The sequence below is a fragment of the Oncorhynchus clarkii genome, chromosome 21 (assembly GCF_045791955.1).
Source record: "Oncorhynchus clarkii lewisi isolate Uvic-CL-2024 chromosome 21, UVic_Ocla_1.0, whole genome shotgun sequence".
Taxonomy (NCBI): Eukaryota; Metazoa; Chordata; class Actinopteri; order Salmoniformes; family Salmonidae; genus Oncorhynchus; species Oncorhynchus clarkii.
The window spans coordinates 53,861,741-53,886,593 of NC_092167.1; the positions used below are offsets into that span (position 1 = coordinate 53,861,741).

Consider the following 24,853-nt stretch of genomic DNA (forward strand, 5'->3'; position numbering starts at 1 on the left):
TGGTCTGGGAACAGGGTTCTGTGTGCAACGAGTCAGTCTTCTCTCACTTTGCTTCCTGACACACTGATCCAGGACCTGTCTGATCCACCCACATTGGACAAGCACACCCCAGACCCAGACCCTGTGGGGTTAGATCCACCGCTGTCTGACTGCAGTAGTACTGGGTGTCCTCTCCCAGAGAGACGGGGCGCTGGACCAGACCCAGACCCTGTGGGGTTAGATCCACCGCTGTCTGACTGCAGTAGTACTGGGTGTCCTCTCCCAGAGAGACGGGGCGCTGGACCAGACCCAGACCCTGTGGGGTTAGATCCACCGCTGTCTGACTGCAGTAGTACTGGGTGTCCTCTCCCAGAGAGACGGGGCGCTGGACCAGACCCAGACCCTGTGCGGTTAGATCCACCGCTGTCTGACTGCAGTAGTACTGGGTGTCCTCTCCCAGAGAGACGGGGCGCTGGACCAGACCCAGACCCCTCTCCCATCCTCAGGCCCAAACTCTCCAAGGCTATCAGCTACAAGGTGATTTTTGTTTGTTTGTTTATCTCTGAGTATTATAGGTTAACATCTATACATCTATACACCTGGATGTCAAGGTTTCCATCCTGAGCCCTCCCCTTCTCCCTGATAGGGTGTGCTGACCAGTGTCCTGAGTGCGTCAGCGGGGCTCTATGTGATTGACGGGAAGGTGGGCCTGTGTTTGGCCTATCAGCCACTGCAGAGGCGTGGCCTGCGTCCGGGGGCGGAGATAGAACTCCATGATGTCCATTTCTTGTACCGCCCCTCTCCCCACTTCCATCCCTGCATGCTCTGCGTGTGTCTACACTCCAGTCTGCGTGTCACTTCCTTCAGCCGCCTGGGGTCAGAGGTCGACCGCCCTAGCGACGCCCCGCTGCTGTGGCTACTGCTGGAGAGGAATCTGGGCGTGTCTCAGTACCTGTGGCTCTGTCACTGCTGCAGAGCCCTAAGAGACAGGTAGGAGACAGGTAGGAGACGGGGAGGAGACGGGGAGGAGACGGGGAGGAGGTAGGAGACAGGGAGGAGACTGGTAGGAGACGGGTAGGAGACAGGGAGGAGACAGGTAGGAGGGAGGGAGGAGACGGGTAGGAGGGAGGGAGGAGACGGGTAGGAGACAGGGAGGAGACAGGGAGGAGACGGGTAGGAGACAGGGAGGAGACGGGTAGGAGGGAGGGAGGAGACGGGTAGGAGACAGGGAGGAGACGGGTAGGAGGGAGGGAGGAGACGGGTAGGAGGGAGGGAGGAGACGGGTAGGAGGGAGGGAGGAGACTGGTAGGAGACAGGGAGGAGACGGGTAGGAGGGAGGGAGGAGACGGGTAGGAGGGAGGGAGGAGACGGGTAGGAGACGGGTAGGAGGGAGGGAGGAGACTGGTAGGAGACAGGGAGGAGACGGGTAGGAGGGAGGGAGGAGACGGGTAGGAGACTGTTTAAAGGCAGTCAATTTAGTGTATGTAATCTTTTGACCCAATGGAATTGTGATACAGTGAATTATAAATTAAATAATCTGTCTGTAAACAATTGTTGGAAAAATTACTTGTGTCATGTACAAAGTAGATGTCCTAACCGACTTCCCAAAACTATAGTTTGTTAACAAGACATTTGTGGAATGGTTGAAAAACAAGTTTTAATGACTCCAACCTAAGTGTATGTAAACTAGTTTTAATGACTCCAACCTAAGTGTATGTAAACTAGTTTTAATGACTCCAACCTAAGTGTATGTAAACTTCCGACTTCAACTGTAGAGGGGGAGACTGGTAGAGGGGGAGACTGGTAGACTGGTAGAGGGGGAGACTGGTAGAGGGGGAGACTGGTAGAGGGGGAGACTGGTAGAGGGGGAGACTGGTAGAGGGGGAGACTAGTAGAGGGGGAGACTGGTAGACTGGTAGAGGGGGAGACTGGTAGAGGGGGAGACTGGTAGACTGGTAGAGGGGGAGACTGGTAGAGGGGGAGACTGGTAGAGGGGGAGACTAGTAGAGGGGGAGACTGGTAGACTGGTAGAGGGGGAGACTGGTAGATAGACTGGTAGATTCCAATGAGGAGTGGTTAGTCAGCATGCTTCACTTTGGGATTAGACATCACTCTGAGAACTCAGCATGCTTCACTTTGGGATTAGACATCACTCTGAGAACTCAGCATGCTTCACTTTGGGATTAGACATCACTCTGAGAACTCAGCATGCTTCACTTTGGGATTAGACACTACTCTGAGAACTCAGCATGCTTCACTTTGGGATTAGACATCACTCTGAGAACTCAGCATGTTTCACTTTGGAATTAGACATCACTCTGAGAACTCAGCATGCTTCACTTTGGGATTAGACATCACTCTGAGAACTCAGCATGCTTCACTTTGGGATTAGACATCACTCTGAGAACTCAGCATGCTTCACTTTGGGATTAGACATCACTCTGAGAACTCAGCATGCTTCACTTTGGGATTAGACATCACTCTGAGAACTCAGCATGCTTCACTTTGGGATTAGACATCACTCTGAGAACTCAGCATGTTTCACTTTGGGATTAGACACTATGAGAACTCAGCATGTTTCACTTTGGGATTAGACATCACTCTGAGAACTCAGCATGTTTCACTTTGGGATTAGACATCACTCAAACTAGACATTATCTCTGTGTGATTTAATCTCTGTTCATCTTCTCTCTCTCTGTGTGTGATTTAATCTCTGTTCATCTTCTCTCTCTCTGTGTGTGATTTAATCTCTGTTCATCTTCTCTCTCTCTGTGTGATTTAATCTCTGTTCATCTCTCTCTCTCTGTGTGATTTAATCTCTGTTCGTCTTCTCTCTCTGTGTGATTTAACCTCTGTTAATCTTCTCTCTCTGTGTGATTTAACCTCTGTTCGTCTTCTCTCTCTGTGTGATTTAACCTCTCTTCTCTCTCTCTCAGACTGGTCCCTCGCTGGGTGAAAGAGGAGCGTGTGTATGTGGTGGCTAGGAGGCTGTTTGAGTGTGTGGTAACGTCAGAGAAGGGAGGAGGGAGGAGAGACATCTACAGAGAGATGCTACAGGAGCCACACCACTGTCCCCTCACTGAGGTACAAACACTTAACTGTTTCAAATCATATTGTTGACTCATATATCTCTCTCTCTCTCTGTCTCTCTCTATGTCTCTCTCTGTCTCTCTCTATGTCTCTCTCTGTCTCTCTCTCTCTCTGTCTCTCTCTCTCTGTCTCTCTCTCTCTGTCGCTCTCTCTCTGTCTCTCTCTCTGTCTCTCTCTCTGTCTCTCTCTCTCTCTCTCTCTCTCTCACTATCTCTCTCTCACTATCTCTCTCTGTCTCTGTCTCTCTCTCTCTCTCTGTCTCTCTGTCTCTCTCTCTCTCTCTCTCTCTGTCTCTCTGTCTCTCTGTCTCTCTCTCTGTCTCTGTCTCTGTCTCTGTCTCTCTCTCACTGTACGAGCCTGCTGTTATTGATAATGCAGAGGAATGTCCCAAGATTGCTGTTGACGCATATCCCACAATAATTATTGGGGTCAAATATGTCTCCACTTTTGTGGATTGTGGTGATCAGTCCTTGGTTCCAAATATTGGGGAGAATGCCAGAGCTAAGTGGTTTATCCATACATCTCAGTTTTGGATAGATAAGTCTTCATGTTGTTAATTGTTTAGTGAGTCCAAATTTTCCCAGAAGTGGTTAGATTCTATGGATTCTTCAGTTACATTGAGCTGATTTCTGACGTGCTGTTCCTTCTTTTTCCGTAGTGTATTTCTGTATTGTTTTAGTGATTCACCATAGTGAAGGCGTAGACTCTGGTTTTCTGGGTCTCTCTTTCTTAGGTTTTTGCATTCTTCATCAAACCATTTGTCATTGTTGTTCATTTTCTTAGGTTATCTACTTGAACTGTTTAGGTTTGATAGGGAAGCTGAGAGGTCAAATATCCTGTTTAGGTTTGATAGGGAAGCTGAGAGGTCAAATATCCTGTTTAGGTTTGATAGGGAAGCTGAGAGGTCAAATATCCTGTTTAGGTTTGATAGGGAAGCTGAGAGGTCAAATATCCTGTTTAGGTTTGATAGGGAAGCTGAGAGGTCAAATATCCTGTTTAGGTTTGATAGGGAAGCTGAGAGGTCAAATATCCTGTTTAGGTTTGATAGGGAAGCTGAGAGGTCAAATATCCTGTTTAGGTTTGATAGGGAAGCTGAGAGGTCAAATATCCTGTTTAGGTTTGATAGGGAAGCTGAGAGGTCAAATATACTGTTTAGCTTTTCTACTGCCAAGTTTACATCTTCACTATTACAGTGAAACATTTTGATGTCTCATGAATGAGTATTGCTCTGTTCAAGTAGACTGTGATTTTGCTGTGATCTGATAGGGGTGTCAGTGGGCTGACTGTGAACGCTCTGAGAGACTCTGGGTTGAGGTCAGTGATAAAGTAGTCTACAGTACTACTGCCAAGAGATGAGCTATAGGTGTACCTACCATAGGAGTCCCCTCGAAGCCTACCATTGACTATGTACTGACCCAGCGTGCGACAGAGCTGCAGGAGTTGTGACCCGTTTTTGTTGGTTATGTTGACGTAGTTGTGGCATATGGGAGAGGGAATGCTGTCACCTCCAGGCAGGTGTTTGTCCCCCTGTGTGCTAAGGTTGTCTGTCTCTCTCTCTCTCTCTCTCTCTCTCTCTCTCTCTCTCTCTCTCTCTCTCTCTCTCTCTCTCTCCCAGTACTCTGTGAGTTCTCCAGTGTGTGAGTACGTGTCGGTGTCAGACTGTGTGTGTGTGATGGAGAAAGAGTGCTGGTCGTCTCTGTCTCTCTCCTCTCTCCTCCCAGCCTGTGGTAGTTCCCTGACTCAGGCTGAGCTGAACCCATCTATAGCCTGGTCCGTAGGCCTCTCTCTGGGGCAGGACAGTCAGCCCCGACCCCTACTGCTGGTCGGAGTGTTGGAGCTCCCTGGAACACACACACTCCGCCTGAGAGACCAGACCGGCGCTGTGACCTGTGTTGCCGTGGAGACTGGCGATGATGACTCGGGTGGTCAGAGAGCTGCCAACAACACTGCTTGGATAGGTGAGGTGTGTGTGTGTGTGTGTGTGTGTGTGTGTGTGTGTGTGTGTGTGTGTGTGTGTGTGTGTGTGTGTGTGTGTGTGTGTGTGTGTGTGTGTGTGTGTTCATAATCAAATGTTATTGGTCACATACACATATTTAGCAGAAAAAGGTAAAAGGTTGTGAGGGTTTTAGGTGACAAGCCACATTTCTTCAGCCTTCTGAGGTTCTTCACCAGACTGTCTGACCATTTCAGTTTGTCAGTCGAGGAATTTGAAGCATTTGACTATCTCCACTGCAGTCCTGTCGATGTGAATAGGGGTGTGATCCCTCAGTTGTTTCCTGAAGTCCACGATCAGCTCCTTCGTTTTGGTTGATGTTGATTGAGAGGTTATTTTCCTTTGCACTCCTTCGCCCTCACCTCCTCCCTGTAGGCCATCTCGTCGACTGCGTGGCCACACAGTCATGGGTGGACAATGAGTACAGGAGTGGGCTGAGCACACACCCTTGTGGGGTCCTTCCCATCAGGAAGTCCAGGTCCCAATTGCACAGGGCGGGGATCAGACCCAGGGATGAGCTTGGAGGGTACTATGGTGTTGAAGCCTGAGCTATAGTCACAGCATTCTTACATAGGTATTCCTAGGGCAGTGTGCAGTGCGATTACCTCATCTATAGACCTATTGGGGCAGTAAGCTAATTGAAGTGGGTCTAGGGATAACGAGAGACCACAGTCCTTGTTAACGGGCCGCGTCGGTGGCACTGTGTTATCCTCAAAGCGGGCGAAGAAGTTGTTTAGCTTGTCCGGGAGCAAGACGTCGGTGTCCGTGATGTAGCTGGTTTTACCTTTGTAATCCGTGATTGACTGTAGACCCTGACACATACGTCTCGTGTCTGAGCTGTTGAATTGCGACTCCAGTTTGTCTCTGTAGTGTCATTTTGCCTGTTTCTTTGCTGAGGAAAAAAAAAATAACTGCACTATTTGTGTTCTTCCAGTCACCTTTTAAATGCGGTGGTTCGCGCTTTCAGTTTTGCGCGAATGCTGCCGTCTATCCACAGTTTCGGAATTGGGTTGGTTTTAATAGTCACATTTGGAATAATATTAACTCAGTCACGAGTCAGTATATAAGTCGATGTTATTCTTTGAGGCAACCTGGACCATATCCCAGTCTGCGTGATCAAAACAATCTTGATGCATGGATTCCGATTGGTCAGACCAGCGTTTAAATAGACCTTAGCACGGGTACTTCCTGTTTGAGTTTCTGCCTATAGGAAGGGATGAGCAAAATGGAATCGTGATCTGATTTGCCGAAGGGAGTGTGGGGGAGGACCTTGTAGGCTTCCTGGAAGTTGGAGTAGCAGTAGTTGAGTGTTTTACCAGTGTCAATGTGTTGATAGAACTTCTTCCTCAAATTTGCTTTGTTAAATTCCCCAGCTACAATAAATGCGACCTCAGAACATGTGGTTTCCAGTTTGCATAGAGTCCAGTGTAGTTTTTTGAGGGCTGTCGTGGTATCGGCGTGAGGGGGAATATACACGGCTGTGACAATAACCGAGGAGAATTCCCTTGGAGATAAGACGGTCGGCATTTGATTGTGAGGAATTCTAGGTCAGGTGAACAAAAGGACTTGAGTTCCTGTGTGTTATCACAATCACACCAAGAGTAGTCATTAATCATTAAACATAGACCCCCGCCCTTCCTCTTCCCTGAGAGTTCTTGATTCCTGTCTGCCCGATGAACTGAGAACCCAGCTGGCTGTATGGACAAAGACAGCATATCTGAAGAGAGCCGTGATTCCGGGAAACAGAGTAAGAGAGTAATATATTCAGAAGCCCTCCTCCTGAGTCAGAATAGAAGTCCGAATACCTCTTCTCTGCCAGTGGCGTCTTGGAGCCTCTGGGATAAGTTACGGGGTAGGAACAAAGGAGCCAATTCGGGAAAGTCTTAGTCCTGGTTGTAATGCTGGTGAGTTACCGCCGCTCTGATATGCAAAAGTTATTTGCGGCTGTATGTAATAACACACAAAAAAACATTTTTTTGTGATAATATAAGAAATAACACTTAAAAAATAGAAAATACTGAAAAGTTGCTTCGGAGCAGAGCAGCCATGTCTGTTGGTGCCATCTTGTTCTCAGTGTGTGTGTTGATGATGTTTACAATGTGTGTTTGGTGTGTGTTAATAATGTGTGTGTGTAATGTGTGTGTCTACAGGTTGCTTGGTGTGTGTGTTAATAATGTGTGTGTGTAATGTGTGTGTCTACAGGTTGCTTGGTGTGTGTGTTAATAATGTGTGTGTGTAATGTGTGTGTCTACAGGTTGCTTGGTGTGTGTTAATAATGTGTGTGTGTAATGTGTGTGTCTACAGGTTGCTTGGTGTGTGTTAATAATGTGTGTGTGTAATGTGTGTGTCTACAGGTTGCTTGGTGTGTGTTAATAATGTGTGTGTGTAATGTGTGTGTCTACAGGTTGCTTGGTGTGTGGTAATAATGTGTGTGTGTAATGTGTGTGTCTACAGGTTGCTTGGTGTGTGTGTTAATAATGTGTGTGTGTAATGTGTGTGTCTACAGGTTGCTTGGTGTGTGTTAATAATGTGTGTGTGTAATGTGTGTGTGTAATGTGTGTGTCTACAGGTTGCTTGGTGTGTGTATAATGTGTGTGTGTAATGTGTGTGTGTCTACAGGTTGCTTGGTGTGTGTTAATAATGTGTGTGTGTAATGTGTGTGTCTACAGGTTGCTTGGTGTGTGTTAATAATGTGTGTGTGTAATGTGTGTGTGTAATGTGTGTGTCTACAGGTTGCTTGGTGTGTGTATAATGTGTGTGTGTAATGTGTGTGTGTCTACAGGTTGCTTGGTGTGTGTTAATAATGTGTGTGTGTAATGTGTGTGTCTACAGGTTGCTTGGTGTGTGTTAATAATGTGTGTGTGTAATGTGTGTGTGTAATGTGTGTGTCTACAGGTTGCTTGGTGTGTGTTAATAATGTGTGTGTGTAATGTGTGTGTGTAATGTGTGTGTCTACAGGTTGCTTGGTGTGTGTTAATAATGTGTGTGTGTAATGTGTGTGTCTACAGGTTGCTTGGTGTGTGTTAATAATGTGTGTGTGTAATGTGTGTGTGTAATGTGTGTGTCTACAGGTTGCTTGGTGTGTGTGCAGAGGTTCACCATGGTGATGGAGAGATTCCTCCAATCAGAGTTCCCTTCATACAGACACCTGGACCAGGACAGTTACATCACACACAGACACTGCAGGTACACACACACACACACACACACACACACACACACACACACACACACACACACACACACACACACACACACACACACACACACACACACACACACACACACACACTGCAGGTACACACACACACACACACACACACACACACACACACACACACACACACACGTAATAAGTAATGTGTGTGTCTTTGTTATAATAGTGTGTGTGTGTGTGTTCCAGGGTGTACATCCAGCTGTGTCTGAACGACCTCCAGATTCTCAGCCCCTCTGCTGCCATGGCATCACTCCTCCTCAGAACGACACAGGGAGGAGAGAGGGTGGAGAGGAGAGAGGGAGAGGTGGGAGAGAGGGAGGAGATGAGTGAGACAGAGAGAGAGAGGGAGGAGAGGAGAGAGAAAGGGGGAGAAGAGAGGGAGGAGAGGAGAGAGAAAGGGGGAGAAGAGAGGGAGGAGAGGAGAGAGAAAGGGGGAGAAGAGAGGGAGGAAAGGAGAGAGAAAGGGGGAGAAGAGAGGGAGGAGAGGAGAGATGACGTTTCTGAGAGGAAGAAGAGGAGCAGAGAAGAAGAGAGGATAGAGGAAAAGAAAGAGGAGAGAGAGGGAGGGGCCAAGAGAGCACGACAAAACCACACAGAGAACGAGACCTGCTCCCAACCAGGAGGAGGAGCCTCATTGCCAGGCGACCGGCCCTGTATCTCCGTGGTGATGTGTGTGGAAGGAAAGGAGGGCGTGGCCTGGCGGAACGAGGGGATTGCCTGTGAGGGAGAAGAGGCTGGGTTATCTCTGTGTTTCTCTGTGAGGGCTGATCTCATTGGTCAAATTCAGCGGTGGGGGCGGGACCCCAGGAACTGTCCATTACAGGAGAGAGAGACAGACGGACAGACCAGAACGGTGAGAGTATCCCCTCTCTTTCTCTCTCCTTTCTCTCTTTCTGTCTGTCTGTCTGTCTGTCTGTCTGTCTCTCAATTCAATTCAAGGGTTTTTATTGGCATGGGAAACATGTGTTAACATTGGCAAAGCAAGTCAAATAGATAATAAACAAAGTGAAATATACAATAAAAAGGAACAGTAAACATTACACTCACAAAAGTTACAAAAGAATAAAGACATTTCAAGTCATATTATGTCTATATACAGGGTTGTAACGATGTGGAAATAGTTAAAGTACAAAAGGGAAAATAAATCATCATAAATATGGGTTGTATTTACAATGGTGTTTGTTCTTCACTGGTTGACCTTTTCTCGTGGCAACAGGTCACAAATCTTGCTGCTGTGATGGCACACTGTGGTATTTCACCCAGTAGATATGGGAGTTTATCAAAATTGGATTTGTTTTCGAATTCTTTGTGTATCTGTGTAATCTGAGGGAAATATGTGTCTCTAATATGGTCATACATTTGGCAGGAGGTTAGGAAGTGCAGCTCAGTTTCCACCTCATTTTGTGGGCAGTGAGCACATAGCCTGTCTTCTCTTGAGAGCCATGTCTGCCTACGGCGGCCTTTCTCAATAGCAAGGCTATGCTCACTGAGTCTGTACATAGTCAAAGCTTTCCTTAAATTTGGGTCAGTCACAGTGGTCAGGTATTCTGCCACTGTGTACTCTCTGTTTAGGGCCAAATAGCATTCTAGTTTGCTCTGTTTTTTTGTTAATTCTTTCCAATGTGTCAAGTAATTATCTTTTTGTTTTCTCATGATTTGGTTGGGTCTAATTGTGTTGCTGTCCTGGGGCTCTGTGGGGTCTGTTTGTGTTTGTGAACAGAGCCCCAGGACCAGCTTGCTTAGGGGACTCCAGGTTCATCTCTCTGTAGGTGATGGCTTTGTTAAGGAAGGTTTGGGAATCACTTCCTTTTAGGTGGTTGTAGAATTTAACGGATCTTTTTTTTTGATAATTAGTGGGAATCGGTCTAATTCTGCTCTGCATTATTTGGTGTTCTACGTTGTACACGGAGGATATTTTTGCAGAATTCTGCATGCAGAGTCTCAATTTGGTTTTGTCCCATTTTGTAAAGTCTTGGTTGGTGAGCGGACCCCAGACCTCACAACCATAATATAATGGTTGTGAGGCCTGTTAATATAACACTGTGCCAGGGGATGGTCTGGTTAATATAGCACTGTGCCAGGGGATGGTCTGGTTAATATAGCACTGTGCCAGGGGATGGTCTGGTTAATATAGCACTGTGCCAGGGGATGGTCTGGTTAATATAGCACTGTGCCATGGGATGGTCTGGTTAATATAGCACTGTACCAGGGGATGTTTGTGTTAATATAGCTCTGTACCAGGGGATGGTCTGGTTAATATAACACTGTACCAAGGGATGGTCTGGTTAATATAGCACTGTGCCAGGGGATGGTCTGGTTAATGTAGCACTGTACCAGGGGATGGTCTGGTTAATATCGCACTGTACCAGGGGATGGTCTGGTTAATATAGCACTGTGCCAGGGGATGGTCTGGTTAATATAGCACTGTACCATGGGATGGTCTGGTTAATATAACACTGTACCAGGGGATGGTCTGGTTAATATAGCACTGTACCATGGGATGGTCTGGTTAATATAACACTGTACCAGGGGATGTTTGTGTTAATATAGCTCTGTACCAGGGGATGGTCTGGTTAATATAACACTGTACCAGGGGATGGTCTGGTTAATATAGCACTGTACCAGGGGATGGTCTGGTTAATATAGCACTGTACCAGGGGATGGTCTGGTTAATATAGCACTGTGCCAGGGGATGGTCTGGTTAATATAGCACTGTGCCACGGGATGGTCTGGTTAATATAGCACTGTACCATGGGATGGTCTGGTTAATATAACACTGTACCAGGGGATGTTTGTGTTAATATAGCTCTGTACCAGGGGATGGTCTGGTTAATATAACACTGTACCAGGGGATGGTCTGGTTAATATAGCACTGTGCCAGGGGATGGTCTGTGTTAATATAGCACTGTACCAGGGGATGGTCTGGTTAATATAACACTGTACCAGGGGATGGTCTGGTTAATATAGCACTGTACCAGGGGATGGTCTGGTTAATATAGCACTGTACCATGCCAGGGGATGGTCTGGTTAATATAGCACTGTGCCAGGGGATGGTCTGGTTAATGTAGCACTGTACCAGGGGATGGTCTGGTTAATATCGCACTGTACCAGGGGATGGTCTGGTTAATATAGCACTGTGCCACGGGATGGTCTGGTTAATATAGCACTGTACCAGGGGATGGTCTGGTTAATATAGCACTGTGCCAGGGGATGGTCTGGTTAATATAGCACTGTACCAGGGGATGGTCTGGTTAATATCGCACTGTGCCACGGGATGGTCTGGTTAATATAGGACTGTACCAGGTGGATGGTCTGGTTAATTTACACTGTGCCAGGGGATGGTCTGGTTAATGTAGCACTGTGTCAGGAGATGGTCTGGTTAATATAGCACTGTACCAGGGGATGGTCTGGTTAATATAGCACTGTGCCAGGGGATGGTCTGGTTAATATAGCACTGTGCCAGGGGATGGTCTGGTTAATATAGCACTGTACCAGGGGATGGTCTGGTTAATGTAGCACTGTGCCAGGGGATGGTTTGTGTGGAAGAGGAGGTTGCATTTTTATAATAGTCAGCTAAAAGTGTCTTTTGATTTTCCATAAGGAGCTTCATTTTGTAATCTTTTCTTGCCTTATCATTCTTTACATACACAGGTACTGTATTTTAATTACCTCTGAACAGCGGGAGGCAGCTTCTAAGGCCTCTCCATTTGGGTGAGGTAGACTGTTTGACTCTCCTGCCATTGTTGGGCTAAAGGGCACCTCTCCATTTGGGTGAGGTAGACTGTTTGACTCTCCTGCCATTGTTGGGCTAAAGGGCACCTCTCCATTTGGGTGAGGTAGACTGTTTGACTCTCCTGCCATTGTTGGGCTAAAGGGCACCTCTCCATTGATACGTCAGTCCTTGTAAAGCATTGTCATGTATTTTTCTTCTTGGCTTTTGGAAATTTAAATATAGTTTCAGACTAAACATTACTGACTCAGTTCCAGGCTGGGTGGTGTTTTCAGTTCCAGACTAAACATTACTGACTCAGTTCCAGGCTGGGTGGTGATTTCAGTTCCAGGTTGGATGGTGTTTTCAGTTCCAGGTTGGATGGTGATTTCAGTTCCAGGTTGGATGGTGTTTTCAGTTCCAGGTTGGATGGTGTTTTCAGTTCCAGGTTAGATGGTGATTTCAGTTCCAGGTTGGATGGTGTTTTCAGTTCCAGGTTGGATGGTGATTTCAGTTCCAGGTTGGATGGTGTTTTCAGTTCCAGGTTGGATGGTGTTTTCAGTTCCAGGTTGGATGGTGTTTTCAGTTCCAGGTTGGATGGTGTTTTCAGGTTTCTGTTTTCCAGAGCATTTGCTGTATATGTTTAGAATAATAATATTTGGTCGTTTTAAGCCTCTTGTCTTAACCCTAATCACCCTTCCAGTTGATTCTGTCCAAAATCAGGTTTTGAGTTTTAATTTGGGGTGAAGATTATGTTGTGGAGGGTAGTATCCTGTATATGTCCTGGTGACATAGTGTTGTAGAGGGTAGTATCCTGTATATGTCCTGGTGACATAGTGTTGTAGAGGGTAGTATCCTGTATATGTCCTGGTGACATAGTGTTGTGGAGGGTAGTATCTTGTATATGTCCTGGTGACATGGTGAAGGTTATGTTGTAGAGGGTAGCATCCTGTATATGTCCTGGTGACATAGTGTTGTAGAGGGTAGTATCCTGTATATGTCCTGGTGACATAGTGAAGGTTATGTTGTAGAGGGTAGTATCCTGTATATGTTCCTGACAAAAACATCCAAGTTTATCTAACTCTAAATCTATTATTTTTTTATGAACATGCTGAAAAATGCAGGAGCTCAGCTGATCATGACCTCTCTCTCGCTCTGTCTCCCTCTCTCCCTCTCGCTCTGTCTCCCTCTCTCCCTCTCACTCTGTCTCCCTCTTGTGTCTTTCTCCCTTTCGCTCTGTTCCTGTCTCCCTCGCCCTCTGGTGTCTGTCTCCCTCTGGTGTCTGTCTCCCTCTGGTGTCTGTCTCCCTCTCGCTCTGTTTCTGTCTCCCTTACTCAGGTAGAGCTGTTGTTTGTGAGGTCATCAGTACGCTGGTTTCCTCTGATCCAGGCTGGATCTTTCTACAGACTCATCGCTCCTAACACCCAGGTACTCTATCCCTCCCTCCATCCCTCTCTCTCTGTCTCCCTCCATCCTTCTCTCTCTGTCTCTCTCCATCCCTCTCTCTGTCTCCCTCCATCCCTCTCTCTCTGTCTCCCTCCATCCTTCTCTCTCCATCCCTCCGTTGCTCTGTCTCCCTCCATCGCTCTGTCTCCCTCCCTCCACCCCCCTCGCTCTGTCTCCCTCCCTCCATCCCCCTCGCTCTGTCTCCCTCCACCCCCCTCGCTCTGTCTCCCTCCCTCCACCCCCCTCGCTCTGTCTCCCTCAATCCACCCCCCTCGCTCTGCCTCCCTCCCTCCACCCCCCTCGCTCTGTCTCCCTCCCTCCACCCCCCTCGCTCTGTCTCCCTCAATCCACCCCCCTCGCTCTGCCTCCCCCCCTCCACCCCCCTCGCTCTGTCTCCCTCCCTCCACCCCCCTCGCTCTGTCTCCCTCCCCCCCTCGCTCTGTCTCCCTCCACCCACCCCCCTCGCTCTGTCTCCCTCAATCCACCCCCCTCGCTCTGCCTCCCTCCCTCCACCCCCCTCGCTCTGCCTCCCTCCCTCCACCCCCCTCACTCTGTCTCCCTCCACCCACCCCCCTCGCTCTGTCTCCCTCCCTCATCCCTCTCGCTCTGTCTCCCTCCCTAATCCCTCTCGCCATGTCTCCCTCCATCCCTCTCTCTTCTACACAAGATTTTTGACTTCTCTGTCATACTGTGTTGGATCTTGTCCAGCCATCTTGTCTCAAGAGGACTACAATGGAAATAAGTCCCAGACTTTGTTGTGTGTTATCCTCCATTATTTACCTCATGTGTATGTATGGCTTTTTCCAGTTTTATGTGTGGTAATTTCAAAATGGCCGAATTAATAAACTAGAAGACTTGGGTTGTTTTCTTTTGATCTAGTAAAGCTTTTTGTTACGTGGAGTGTTTTACTGCCTGATTGGCCTGTGTTCCTGTCACTCAGGATCCCAGTGTTCTGATTGGCTGTCGTGTTGCTGGGAGGAGTGGTGTAGTGCTCCATACGAACCCCTCCCTCCTTGTGCGCTCTGATTGGAGGATCCACACCCTGACCCACCCACTCCTGACCACGCCCTACTCCCAGGTGAGCCAGGCTGCATCCAGCAGGACTCAGCGGTGTTTTGTGATTCCTTATGGTCACAAACATATTGATCAGGGCCAGGGCCATGCACAGACCTTTTGTGCTCCCCCCAACCATGGTTGCAGACTGGTTGAGCTATTATTCCAAGAGAGGAAAGCAACCTATTCTGATGAGTCCTTTCTGAAATATAACCACCAAACATATAACCACCAAACATATAACCACCAAACTAGTCCTGTCTGAAATACTGTAGACATGGAGTTACCCAGACTAGTCCTGTCTGAAATACTGTAGACATGTAGTTACCAAACTAGTCCTGTCTGAAATACTGTAGACATATAACCACCAAACATATAACCACCGAACATATAACCACCAAACTAGTCCTGTCTGAAATACTGTAGACATGTAGTTACCAAACTAGTCCTGTCTGAAATACTGTAGACATATAACCACCAAACTTGTCCTGTCTGAAATACTGTAGACATGTAGTTACCCAGACTAGTCCTGTCTGAAATACTGTAGACATATAACCACCAAACTAGTCCTGTCTGAAATACTGTAGACATGTAGTTACCCAGACTAGTCCTGTCTGAAATACTGTAGACATGTAGTTACACAAACTAGTCCTGTCTGAAATACTGTAGACATATAACCACCAAACTAGTCCTGTCTGAAATACTGTAGACATGTAGTTACCCAGACTAGTCCTGTCTGAAATACTGTAGACATGTAGTTACACAAACTAGTCCTGTATGAAATACTGTAGACATGTAGTTACCAAACTAGTCCTGTCTGAAATACTGTAGACATATAACCACCAAACTAGTCCTGTCTGAAATACTGTAGACATGTAGTTACCCAGACTAGTCCTGTCTGAAATACTGTAGACATGTAGTTACACAAACTAGTCCTGTCTGAAATACTGTAGACATGTAGTTACCAAACTAGTCCTGTATGAAATACTGTAGACATGTAGTTACCCAGACTAGTCCTGTCTGAAATACTGTAGACATGTAGTTACCAAACTAGTCCTGTCTGAAATACTGTAGACATGTAGTTACCCAGACTAGTCCTCTGAAATACTGTAGACATGTAGTTACCCAAACGAGTCCTGTCTGAAACACTGTAGACATGTAGTTACCCAGACTAGTCCTATCTGAAATACTGTAGACATGTAGTTACCAAACTAGTCCTGTCTGAAATACTGTAGACATGTAGTTACCCAAACTAGTCCTGTCTGAAATACTGTAGACATGTAGTTACCCAGACTAGTCCTGTCTGAAATAATGTAGACATGTAGTTACCCAGACTAGTCCTGTCTGAAATACTGTAGCCACCAAACTAGTCCTGTCTGAAATACTGTAGACATGTAGTTACCCAGACTAGTCCTGTCTGAAATACTGTAGACATGTAGTTACCCAGACTAGTCCTGTCTGAAATACTGTAGACATGTAGTTACCCAGACTAGTCCTGTCTGAAATACTGTAGACATGTAGTTACCCAGACTAGTCCTGTCTGAAATACTGTAGACATGTAGTTACCCAGACTAGTCCTGTCTGAAATACTGTAGACATGTAGCCACCAAACTAGTCCTGTCTGAAATACTGTAGACATGTAGTTACCCAGACTAGTCCTGTCTGAAATACTGTAGACATGTAGTTACCAAACTAGTCCTGTCTGAAATGCTGTAGACATGTAGTTACCCAGACTAGTCCTGTCTGAAATACTGTAGACATGTAGTTACCCAGACTAGTCCTGTCTGAAATACTGTAGACATGTAGTTACCCAGACTAGTCCTGTCTGAAATACTGTAGACATGTAGTTACCAAACTAGTCCTGTCTGAAATACTTTAGCCACCAAACTAGTCCTGTCTGAAATACTGTAGACATGTAGTTACCAAACTAGTCCTGTCTGAAATACTTTAGCCACCAAACTAGTCCTGTCTGAAATACTGTAGACATGTAGTTACCCAGACTAGTCCTGTCTGAAATACTGTAGACATGTAGTTACCCAGACTAGTCCTATCTGAAATACTGTAGACATGTAGTTACCAAACTAGTCCTGTCTGAATTACTTTAGCCATCAAACTAGTCCTGTCTGAAATACTGTAGACATGTAGTTACCAAACTAGTCCTGTCTGAAATACTTTAGCCACCAAACTAGTCCTGTCTGAAATACTGTAGACATGTAGTTACCCAGACTAGTCCTGTCTGAAATACTGTAGACATGTAGTTACCCAGACTAGTCCTGCCTGAAATACTGTAGACATGTAGTTACCAAACTAGTCCTGTATGAAATACTGTAGACATGTAGTTACCAAACTAGTCCTATCTGAAATACTGTAGACATGTAGTTACCAAACTAGTCCTATCTGAAATACTGTAGACATGTAGTTACCCAGACTAATCCCGTCTGAAATACTGTAGACATGTAGTTACCCAGAGTAATCCTGTCTGAAATACTGTAGACATGTAGCCACCAAACCAGTCCTGTCTGAAATACTGTAGACATGCCGTTACCAAACTAGTCCTGTCTGAAATACTGTAGACATGTCGTTACCCAGACTAGTCCTGTCTGAAATACTGTAGACATGTCGTTACCCAGACTAGTCCTGTCTGAAATACTGTAGACATGTAGTTAGCCAAACTAGTCCTGTCTGAAATACTTGTAGCCAGCAAACGAGTCCTATCTGAAATACTTGTAGCCACCAAACTAGTCCTTTCTGAAGTACTTGTAGCCACCAAACTAGTCCTGTCTGAAATACTGTAGACATGTAGTTGCCCTGGCTAGTCCTGTCTGAAATACTGTAGACATGTGGTTAGCCAAACTAGTCCTGTCTGAAATACTGTAGCCACCAAACTAGTCCTATCTGAAATACTTTTAGCCACCAAACTAGTCCTGTCTGAAATACTTGTAGCCACCAAACTAGTCCTGTCTGAAATACTTGTAGCCACCAAACTAGTCCTGTCTGAAATACTGTAGCCACCAAACTAGTCCTGTCTGAAATACCTTAGCCACCAACCTAGTCCTATCTGAAATACTTTTAGCCACCAAACTAGTCCTGTCTGAAATACTTGTAGCCACCAAACTAGTCCTGTCTGAAATACTTGTAGCCACCAAACTAGTCCTGTCTGAAATACTGTAGCCACCAAACTAGTCCTGTCTGAAATACTTGTAGCCACCAAACTAGTCCTTGCTGAAATACTTATAGCCACCAAACTAGTCCTTGCTGAAATACTTATAGCCACCAAACTAGTCCTGTCTGGAATACTATAGACATGTAGTTACCAAACTAGTCCTGTCTGAAATACTGTAGCCACCAAACTAGTCCTGTCTGAAATACTTGTAGCCTCCAAACTAGTCCTGTCTGAAATACTGTAGCCAGTAGTTACCCAGACTAGTCCTATCTGAAATACTTTATACATGTTACCAGTAGTTACCAAACTAGTAGAACCCTGTCTGTGCCTGATCAGGCCACACCCCACACACCCAGGCCACACCCACCAAACATGATTGTACCTCTTGGTCTGTTGAAGAATGTTGTGCACCATTTTGGGGAAACGTGTTCTTCAGTGCAAACCGTCACGCAACGTAGGAAAAACGTTCAATGAACACACCCCAGCCTTGAAGTTATAACTAACTGTAATACCTGACCTCTACACCCTGACCTCTCTCTCCTCCAGTTAAACTCTGACCTCTAAACCCTGACCTCTCTCTCCTCCAGTTAAACTCTGACCTCTACACCCTGACCTCTCTCTCCTCCAGTTAACCCCTGACCTCTAAACCCTGACCTCTGTCCTCCAGTTAACCCCTGACCTCTAAACCCTGACCTCTCTCCTCCAGTTAACCCCTGACCTCTAAACCCTGACCTCTCTCTCCTCCAGTTAACCCCTGACCTCTCTCTCCTCCAGTTAAACCCTGACCTCTCTCTCCTCCAGTTAACCCCTGACCTCTAACCCCTGACCTCTCTCCTCCAGTTAACCCCTGACCTCTAAACCCTGACCTCTCTCTCCTCCAGTTAAACCCTGACCTCTAAACTCGGACCTCTAAACCCTGACCTCTCTCTCCTCCAGTTAAACTCTGACCTCTAACCCCTGACCTCTCTCCTCCAGTTAAACCCTGATCTCTAACCCCTGACCTCTCTCCTCCAGATTGTTTCTCAGAAGGTCATGTCTGTGGCTGAGGTCCTGGACTGCAGGTAAGAAAACAAATCTACACATTCAAATCAAATGTTATTGGCTACACATGGTTAGCAGATGTTATTGGTTACATGGTTAGCTGATGTTATTGGCTACATGGTTAGCAGATGGTATTGGCTACACATGGTTAGCAGATGTTATTGGTCACATACACATGGTTAGCAGATGTTATTGGCTACACATGGTTAGCAGATGTTATTGGCTACACATGGTTAGCAGATGGTATTGGCTACACATGGTTAGCAGATGGTATTGGCTACACATGGTTAGCAGATGGTATTGGCTACACATGGTTAGCAGATGGTATTGGCTACACATGGTTAGCAGATGTTATTGGCTACACATGATTAGCAGATGGTATTGGCTACACATGGTTAGCAGATGGTATTGGCTACACATGGTTAGCAGATGGTATTGGCTACACATGGTTAGCAGATGGTATTGGCTACACATGGTTAGCAGATGTTATTGGCTACACATGATTAGCAGATGGTATTGGCTACACATGGTTAGCAGATGGTATTGGCTACACATGGTTAGCAGATGTTATTGGTTACACATGGTTAGGAGATGTTATTGGTTACATGGTTAGCTGATGTTATTGGCTACATGGTTAGCAGATGGTATTGGCTACACATGGTTAGCAGATGTTATTGGTCACATACACATGGTTAGCAGATGTCATTGGCTACACATGGTTAGCAGATGTTATTGGTCACATGGTTAGCAGATGTTATTGGCTACACATGGTTAGCTGATGTTATTGGCTACACATGGTTAGCAGATGTTATTGGCTACACATGGTTAGCAGATGTTATTGGCTACACATGGTTAGCAGATGCTATTGGCTACACATGGTTAGCAGATGGTATTGGCTACACATGGTTAGCAGATGGTATTGGCTACACATGGTTAGCAGATGGTATTGGCTACACATGGTTAGCAGATGTTATTGGCTACACATGGTTAGCAGATGGTATTGGCTACACATGGTTAGCAGATGTTATTGGTTACACATGGTTAGCAGATGTTATTGGTTACACATGGTTAGCAGATGCTATTGGTTACACATGGTTAGCAGATGTTATTGGTTACACATGGTTAGCAGATGTTATTGGCTACACATGGTTAGCAGATGTTATTGGTTACACATGGTTAGCAGATGGTATTGGCTACACATGGTTAGCATATGTTATTGGCTACACATGGTTAACAGATGTTATTGGTTACACATGGTTAGCAGATGTTATTGGTTACACATGGTTAGCAGATGTTATTGGCTACACATGGTTAGCAGATGTTATTGGTTACGCATGGTTAGCAGATGTTATTGGTTACGCATGGTTAGCAGATGTTATTGGTTACATGGTTAGCAGATGTTATTGGCTACACATGGTTAGCAGATGTTATTGTGAGTTTAGCGAAATGCTTGTGCTTCTAGTTCCAACAGTGCAGTAATATCTAACAATTCCCAACAACTACCCAATACACACAAATCTGAAGGGCTAAATGAGAATATGTACATATAAGTATATAGATGAGCGATGGCCGAGCGGCATAGGCAAGGTGCAGTAGATGGTATAAAATACAGTATATACATGTGATATGAGTAATGTAAGATGTGTAAACAGTATTAAAGTGGCATTGTTTAATGTGGCTAGTGATCCATTTATTAAAGTGGCCAGTGATGAGGTGGAAACAGCCATCACTAACATTGAGAGGCTATGAGAGACTATGTTGGCAGCAGCCTCTCAATGTTAGTGATGGCTGTTTAACAGTCTGATGGCCTTGAGATAGAAGCTGTTTTTCAGTCTCTCGGTCCCAACTTTGATGCACCTGTACTGACCTCACCTTCTGGATGATAGTGGGGTGAACAGGCAGTGGCTCGGGTGTTTTTTGTAGGTGTCCTGGAGGGCAGGTAGTTTGCCCCCGGTGATGCGTTGTGCAGACCGTACCACCCTCTGGAGAGCCTTGTGTTTGAGGGTGGTGCAGTTGCCGTACCAGGCGGTGATACAGCCCGACAGGATGCTCTTGATAGTGCATCTGTAAAAGTTTGTGAGGGTTTTAGGTGACAAGCCAAATTTCTTCATCCTCCTGAGGTTGAAGAGGCGCTGTTGCCCCTTCTTCACCACGCTGTCTGTGTGGGTGGACCAATTCAGTTTGTCCGTGATGTGTACGCCGAGGAACTTCACTTTCCACCTTCTCCACAACTGTCCTGTCGATTTGGTTGCTCCCTCTGCTGTTTCCTGAAGTCCACGATCATCTCCTTTGTTTTGTTGACGCTGAGTGAGAGGTTGTTTTCCTGACACCACACTCTCGCTTTCCACTACACACGATAACAAACTTCTATATTCACACTAATGTTCTGAACTGCATTTTGATTGGACGACGAGTGAACAGTAGAACAGAGCGGCCCTCACCTCCTCCCTGTAGGCCGTCTCGTCGTTGTTGGTACTCAAGCCCACTACTGTTGTGTCGTCTGCAAACTTGATGATTGAGTCGGAGGAGTGCATGGCCACGCAGTCATGGGTGAACAGGAGGGGGCTGAGCACGCACCCTTGTGGGGCCCCAGTGTTGAGGGTCAGCAAAATGGAGATGTTGTTTCCTACCTTCACCACCTGGGGGTGGCCCGTCAGGAAGTCCAGGACCCAACTACACAGGGCGGGGTTGAGTCCCAAGGCCTCCAGTTTAATGTCGAGTTTGGAGGGTACTATGGTGTTGAATGCTGAGATGTAGTTAATTGACAGCATTCTTACATAGGTATTCCTCTTGTCCAGATGGGATAGGGCAGTGTGATGGCGATTGCGTCATCTGTGAACCTGTTGGGGCGGGTCAGGTAAGGTGGAGGTGATATGATCCTTAACTAGTCTCTCAAAGCACTTCATGATGACAGAAGTGAGTGCTACGAGGCGATAGTCATTTAGTTCAGTTACCTTTGCCTTCTTGGGTACAGGAACAATGGCAGCCATCTTGAAGCATGTGGGGACAACAGACTGGGATATGGATTGACGTGATTTGACGTGGCTGTTTTTATAGTCCGTGATTTCCTGTAGACCCTGCCACATACGTCTCGTGTCTGAGCCGTTGAATTGCGACTCCACCTTGTCCCTGTACCGGCATTTCTCTTGTTCGATTGCCTTGCGGAGGGAATAACTACACTGTTTATATTCAGCCATATTCCCAGACCTCGTTCCGTGGTTAAATGCGGTGGATCGTGCTTTCAGTTTTGTGCGAATGCTGCCATCCATCCACGGTTTCTGGTTAGGGTAGGTTTTAATAGTCACAGTGGGTACAACATCTCCTATGCTCTTCTTTATAAACACACTCACCGAGTATAGGTCAATGTTGTTCTCTGAGGCTGACGGGAACATATTCCTGTCCGCGTGATCAATCTTGAAGCGTGGCTTCCGATTGGTTGGACCAGCGTTGAATGGTTCTTGTCACTGGTACATCCTGTTCGAGTTTCTGCCTATAGGACGGTAGGAGCAAGATGGAGTCGCGGTCGGATTTGCCGAAGGGAGGGCGAGGGAGGGTCTTGAATGCATTACGGAAGTTAGAGGAGCAGTGATCCAGTGTTTTAGTACTACTGTCATTATGCTAATAGAATTTAGGGAGCCTTGTTCTCAAATTTGCTTTGTTAAAATCCCCAGCTACAATAAATGCAGCCTCAGGATATGTGGTTTCCAGTTTACATAGTCCAATGACGTTCCTTGAGAGCCGTCTTGGTCTCTGCTTGAGTGGGAATGTACACAGCTGTGACTAATTGACGGGAATTCTCTTGGTAGGTGAAATGGCCGGCAATTGAGTGTAAGGAATTTTAGGTTGGGTGAGCAGAATGACTTGAGTTCCTGTATGTTGTTGTGATTACACCATGAGTTGTTAATCATGAAGCATACACCCCCGCCCTTCTTCCCAGAGAGGTGTTTGTTTCTGTCGGGAACGATGCATGTTTCTGTCAGCATGATGCACGATTCCGACAACATATCCCGAGAGAGCCATGTTTCCATGAAACAGAGACTGTTACAATCTCTGATGTCTCTCTGGAAGACAACCCTTGCTCGAATTTTGTTTGCCGTGTTGTCGAGAGACTGGACATGGGCTAGTAGTATACTCGGGAGCGGTGGGCGATGTGCACGTCTACGGAGCATGACCAGCTGGCCGACTTCGTCTGCCCTTTCTGATGTGCCATTGTTTTGGGTCGACTACTGGAATTAGATCCATTGTCCTGAGTGGTGGTCCAAACAGAGGATTTGCTTCGGGAAAGTTGTATTCCTGGTCGTAATGTTGGTAAGTTGACTTTGCTCTTATATCCAATAGTTCCTCCCGGCTGTATGTAATAAGACTTAAGATTTCCTAGGGTAACAATGTGAGAAATAATACATTAAAAAAACAAAATACTGCATAGTTTCGTAAGGACTCGAAGTGAGGCGACCATCTCCTTCGGCACCATCAGGGTTGGGAACTCTGGATGAATGGGAAAAAATTATAGATCAAGAAATCACCCAGAGCCACAAGCAACCTTCAATACCCAGAGCCACAGACAACCTTCATCACCCAGAGCCACAGACAACCTTCATGACCCAGACAACCTTCATCACCCAGACAACAGACATCCTTCATCACCCAGACAACATACAACCTTCATCTCTCAGACAACAGACAACCTTCATCACCCAGAGCCACAGACAACTTCATCACCCAGACAACACACAACCTTCATCACTCAGACAACACACAACCTTCATCACCCAGACAACAGACAACCTTCATCACCCAGACAACAGACAACCTTCATCACCCAGACAACCTTCATCACCCAGACAACAGACAACCTTCATCACCCAGACAACCTTCATCACCCAGACAACAGACAACCTTCATCAATAGAAGCATTAAAAAAAATAGATGTAAAGATTATATAGATATTTTTTAAATATTTTTTTACCCCCTTTTTCTCCCCGTGATACCCGATTGTGATCCAATTATAATCTTGTCTCATCGCTGCAACTTCCCATCCTCTGAAACATGACCCGTCACGCCGCGCTTCTTTACACCCGCTCGCTTAACCTGGAAGCTGTATCAATGTGTTGGAGGAAACACTGTTCAACTGACAACCCAAATCAGCCTGCAGGCGCCTGGCCTGTCACAAGGAGTCGCTCCAGCGTGAGGAGCCAAGTAAAGCCCCCCGAACCCGGACGACGCTGGGCCTGTTGTGATGGGATGGAACCCCAGGGTGTAGTGATGGGATGGAACCCCAGGGTGCAGTGATGGGATGGAACCCCAGGCTGTTGTGGTGGGATGGAACCCCAGGGTGTAGTGATGGGATGGAACCCCAGGCTGTAGTGGTGGGATGGAACCCCAGGCTGTAGTGATGGGATGGAACCCCAGGCTGTAGTGGTGGGATGGAACCCCAGGCTGTAGTGATGGGATGGAACCCCAGGCTGTAGTGATGGGATGGAACCCCAGGCTGTAGTGATGGGATGGAACCCCAGGGTGTAGTGATGGGATAGAACCCCAGGCTGTAGTGATGGGATGGAACCCCAGGCTGTAGTGATGGGATGGAACCCCAGGCTGTAGTGATGGGATGGAACCCCAGGGTGTAGTGGTGGGATGGAACCCCAGGCTGTTGTGGTGGGATGGAACCCCAGGGTGTAGTGATGGGATGGAACCCCAGGCTGTAGTGATGGGATGGAACCCCAGGCTGTAGTGATGGGATGGAACCCCAGGGTGTAGTGATGGGATAGAACCCCAGGCTGTAGTGATGGGATGGAACCCCAGGCTGTAGTGATGGGATGGAACCCCAGGCTGTAGTGATGGGATGGAACCCCAGGCTGTAGTGATGGGATGGAACCCCAGGCTGTAGTGATGGGATGGAACCCCAGGCTGTAGTGATGGGATGGAACCCCAGGCTGTAGTGATGGGATGGAACCCCAGGCTGTAGTGATGGGATGGAACCCCAGGCTGTAGTGATGGGATGGAACCCCAGGCTGTAGTGATGGGATGGAACCCCAGGCTGTAGTGATGGGATGGAACCCCAGGCTGTAGTGATGGGATGGAACCCCAGGCTGTAGTGGTGGGATGGAACCCCAGGCTGTAGTGATGGGATGGAACCCCAGGCTGTAGTGATGGGATGGAACCCCA

At 46.7% G+C, this 24,853-nt stretch overlaps 1 protein-coding gene across 1 annotated transcript in view; it reads left to right on the plus strand.

Moving 5' to 3' along the window:
* The window catches only part of LOC139379264 (CTS telomere maintenance complex component 1), a 47,665-nt gene that overhangs the window by 8,649 nt on the left and 14,163 nt on the right, over positions 1–24,853 (plus strand). The window contains exons 6-14 of the mRNA XM_071122063.1: positions 1–516; positions 626–969; positions 2,916–3,063; positions 4,685–5,027; positions 8,134–8,248; positions 8,466–9,132; positions 13,327–13,416; positions 14,375–14,512; positions 18,665–18,711. The exon at positions 1–516 is cut by the window's left edge and continues 87 nt beyond it. Of these exons, the coding sequence (XP_070978164.1) occupies positions 1–516; positions 626–969; positions 2,916–3,063; positions 4,685–5,027; positions 8,134–8,248; positions 8,466–9,132; positions 13,327–13,416; positions 14,375–14,512; positions 18,665–18,711 (2,408 nt within the window). The remainder of the gene's footprint in view (positions 517–625; positions 970–2,915; positions 3,064–4,684; positions 5,028–8,133; positions 8,249–8,465; positions 9,133–13,326; positions 13,417–14,374; positions 14,513–18,664; positions 18,712–24,853) is intronic.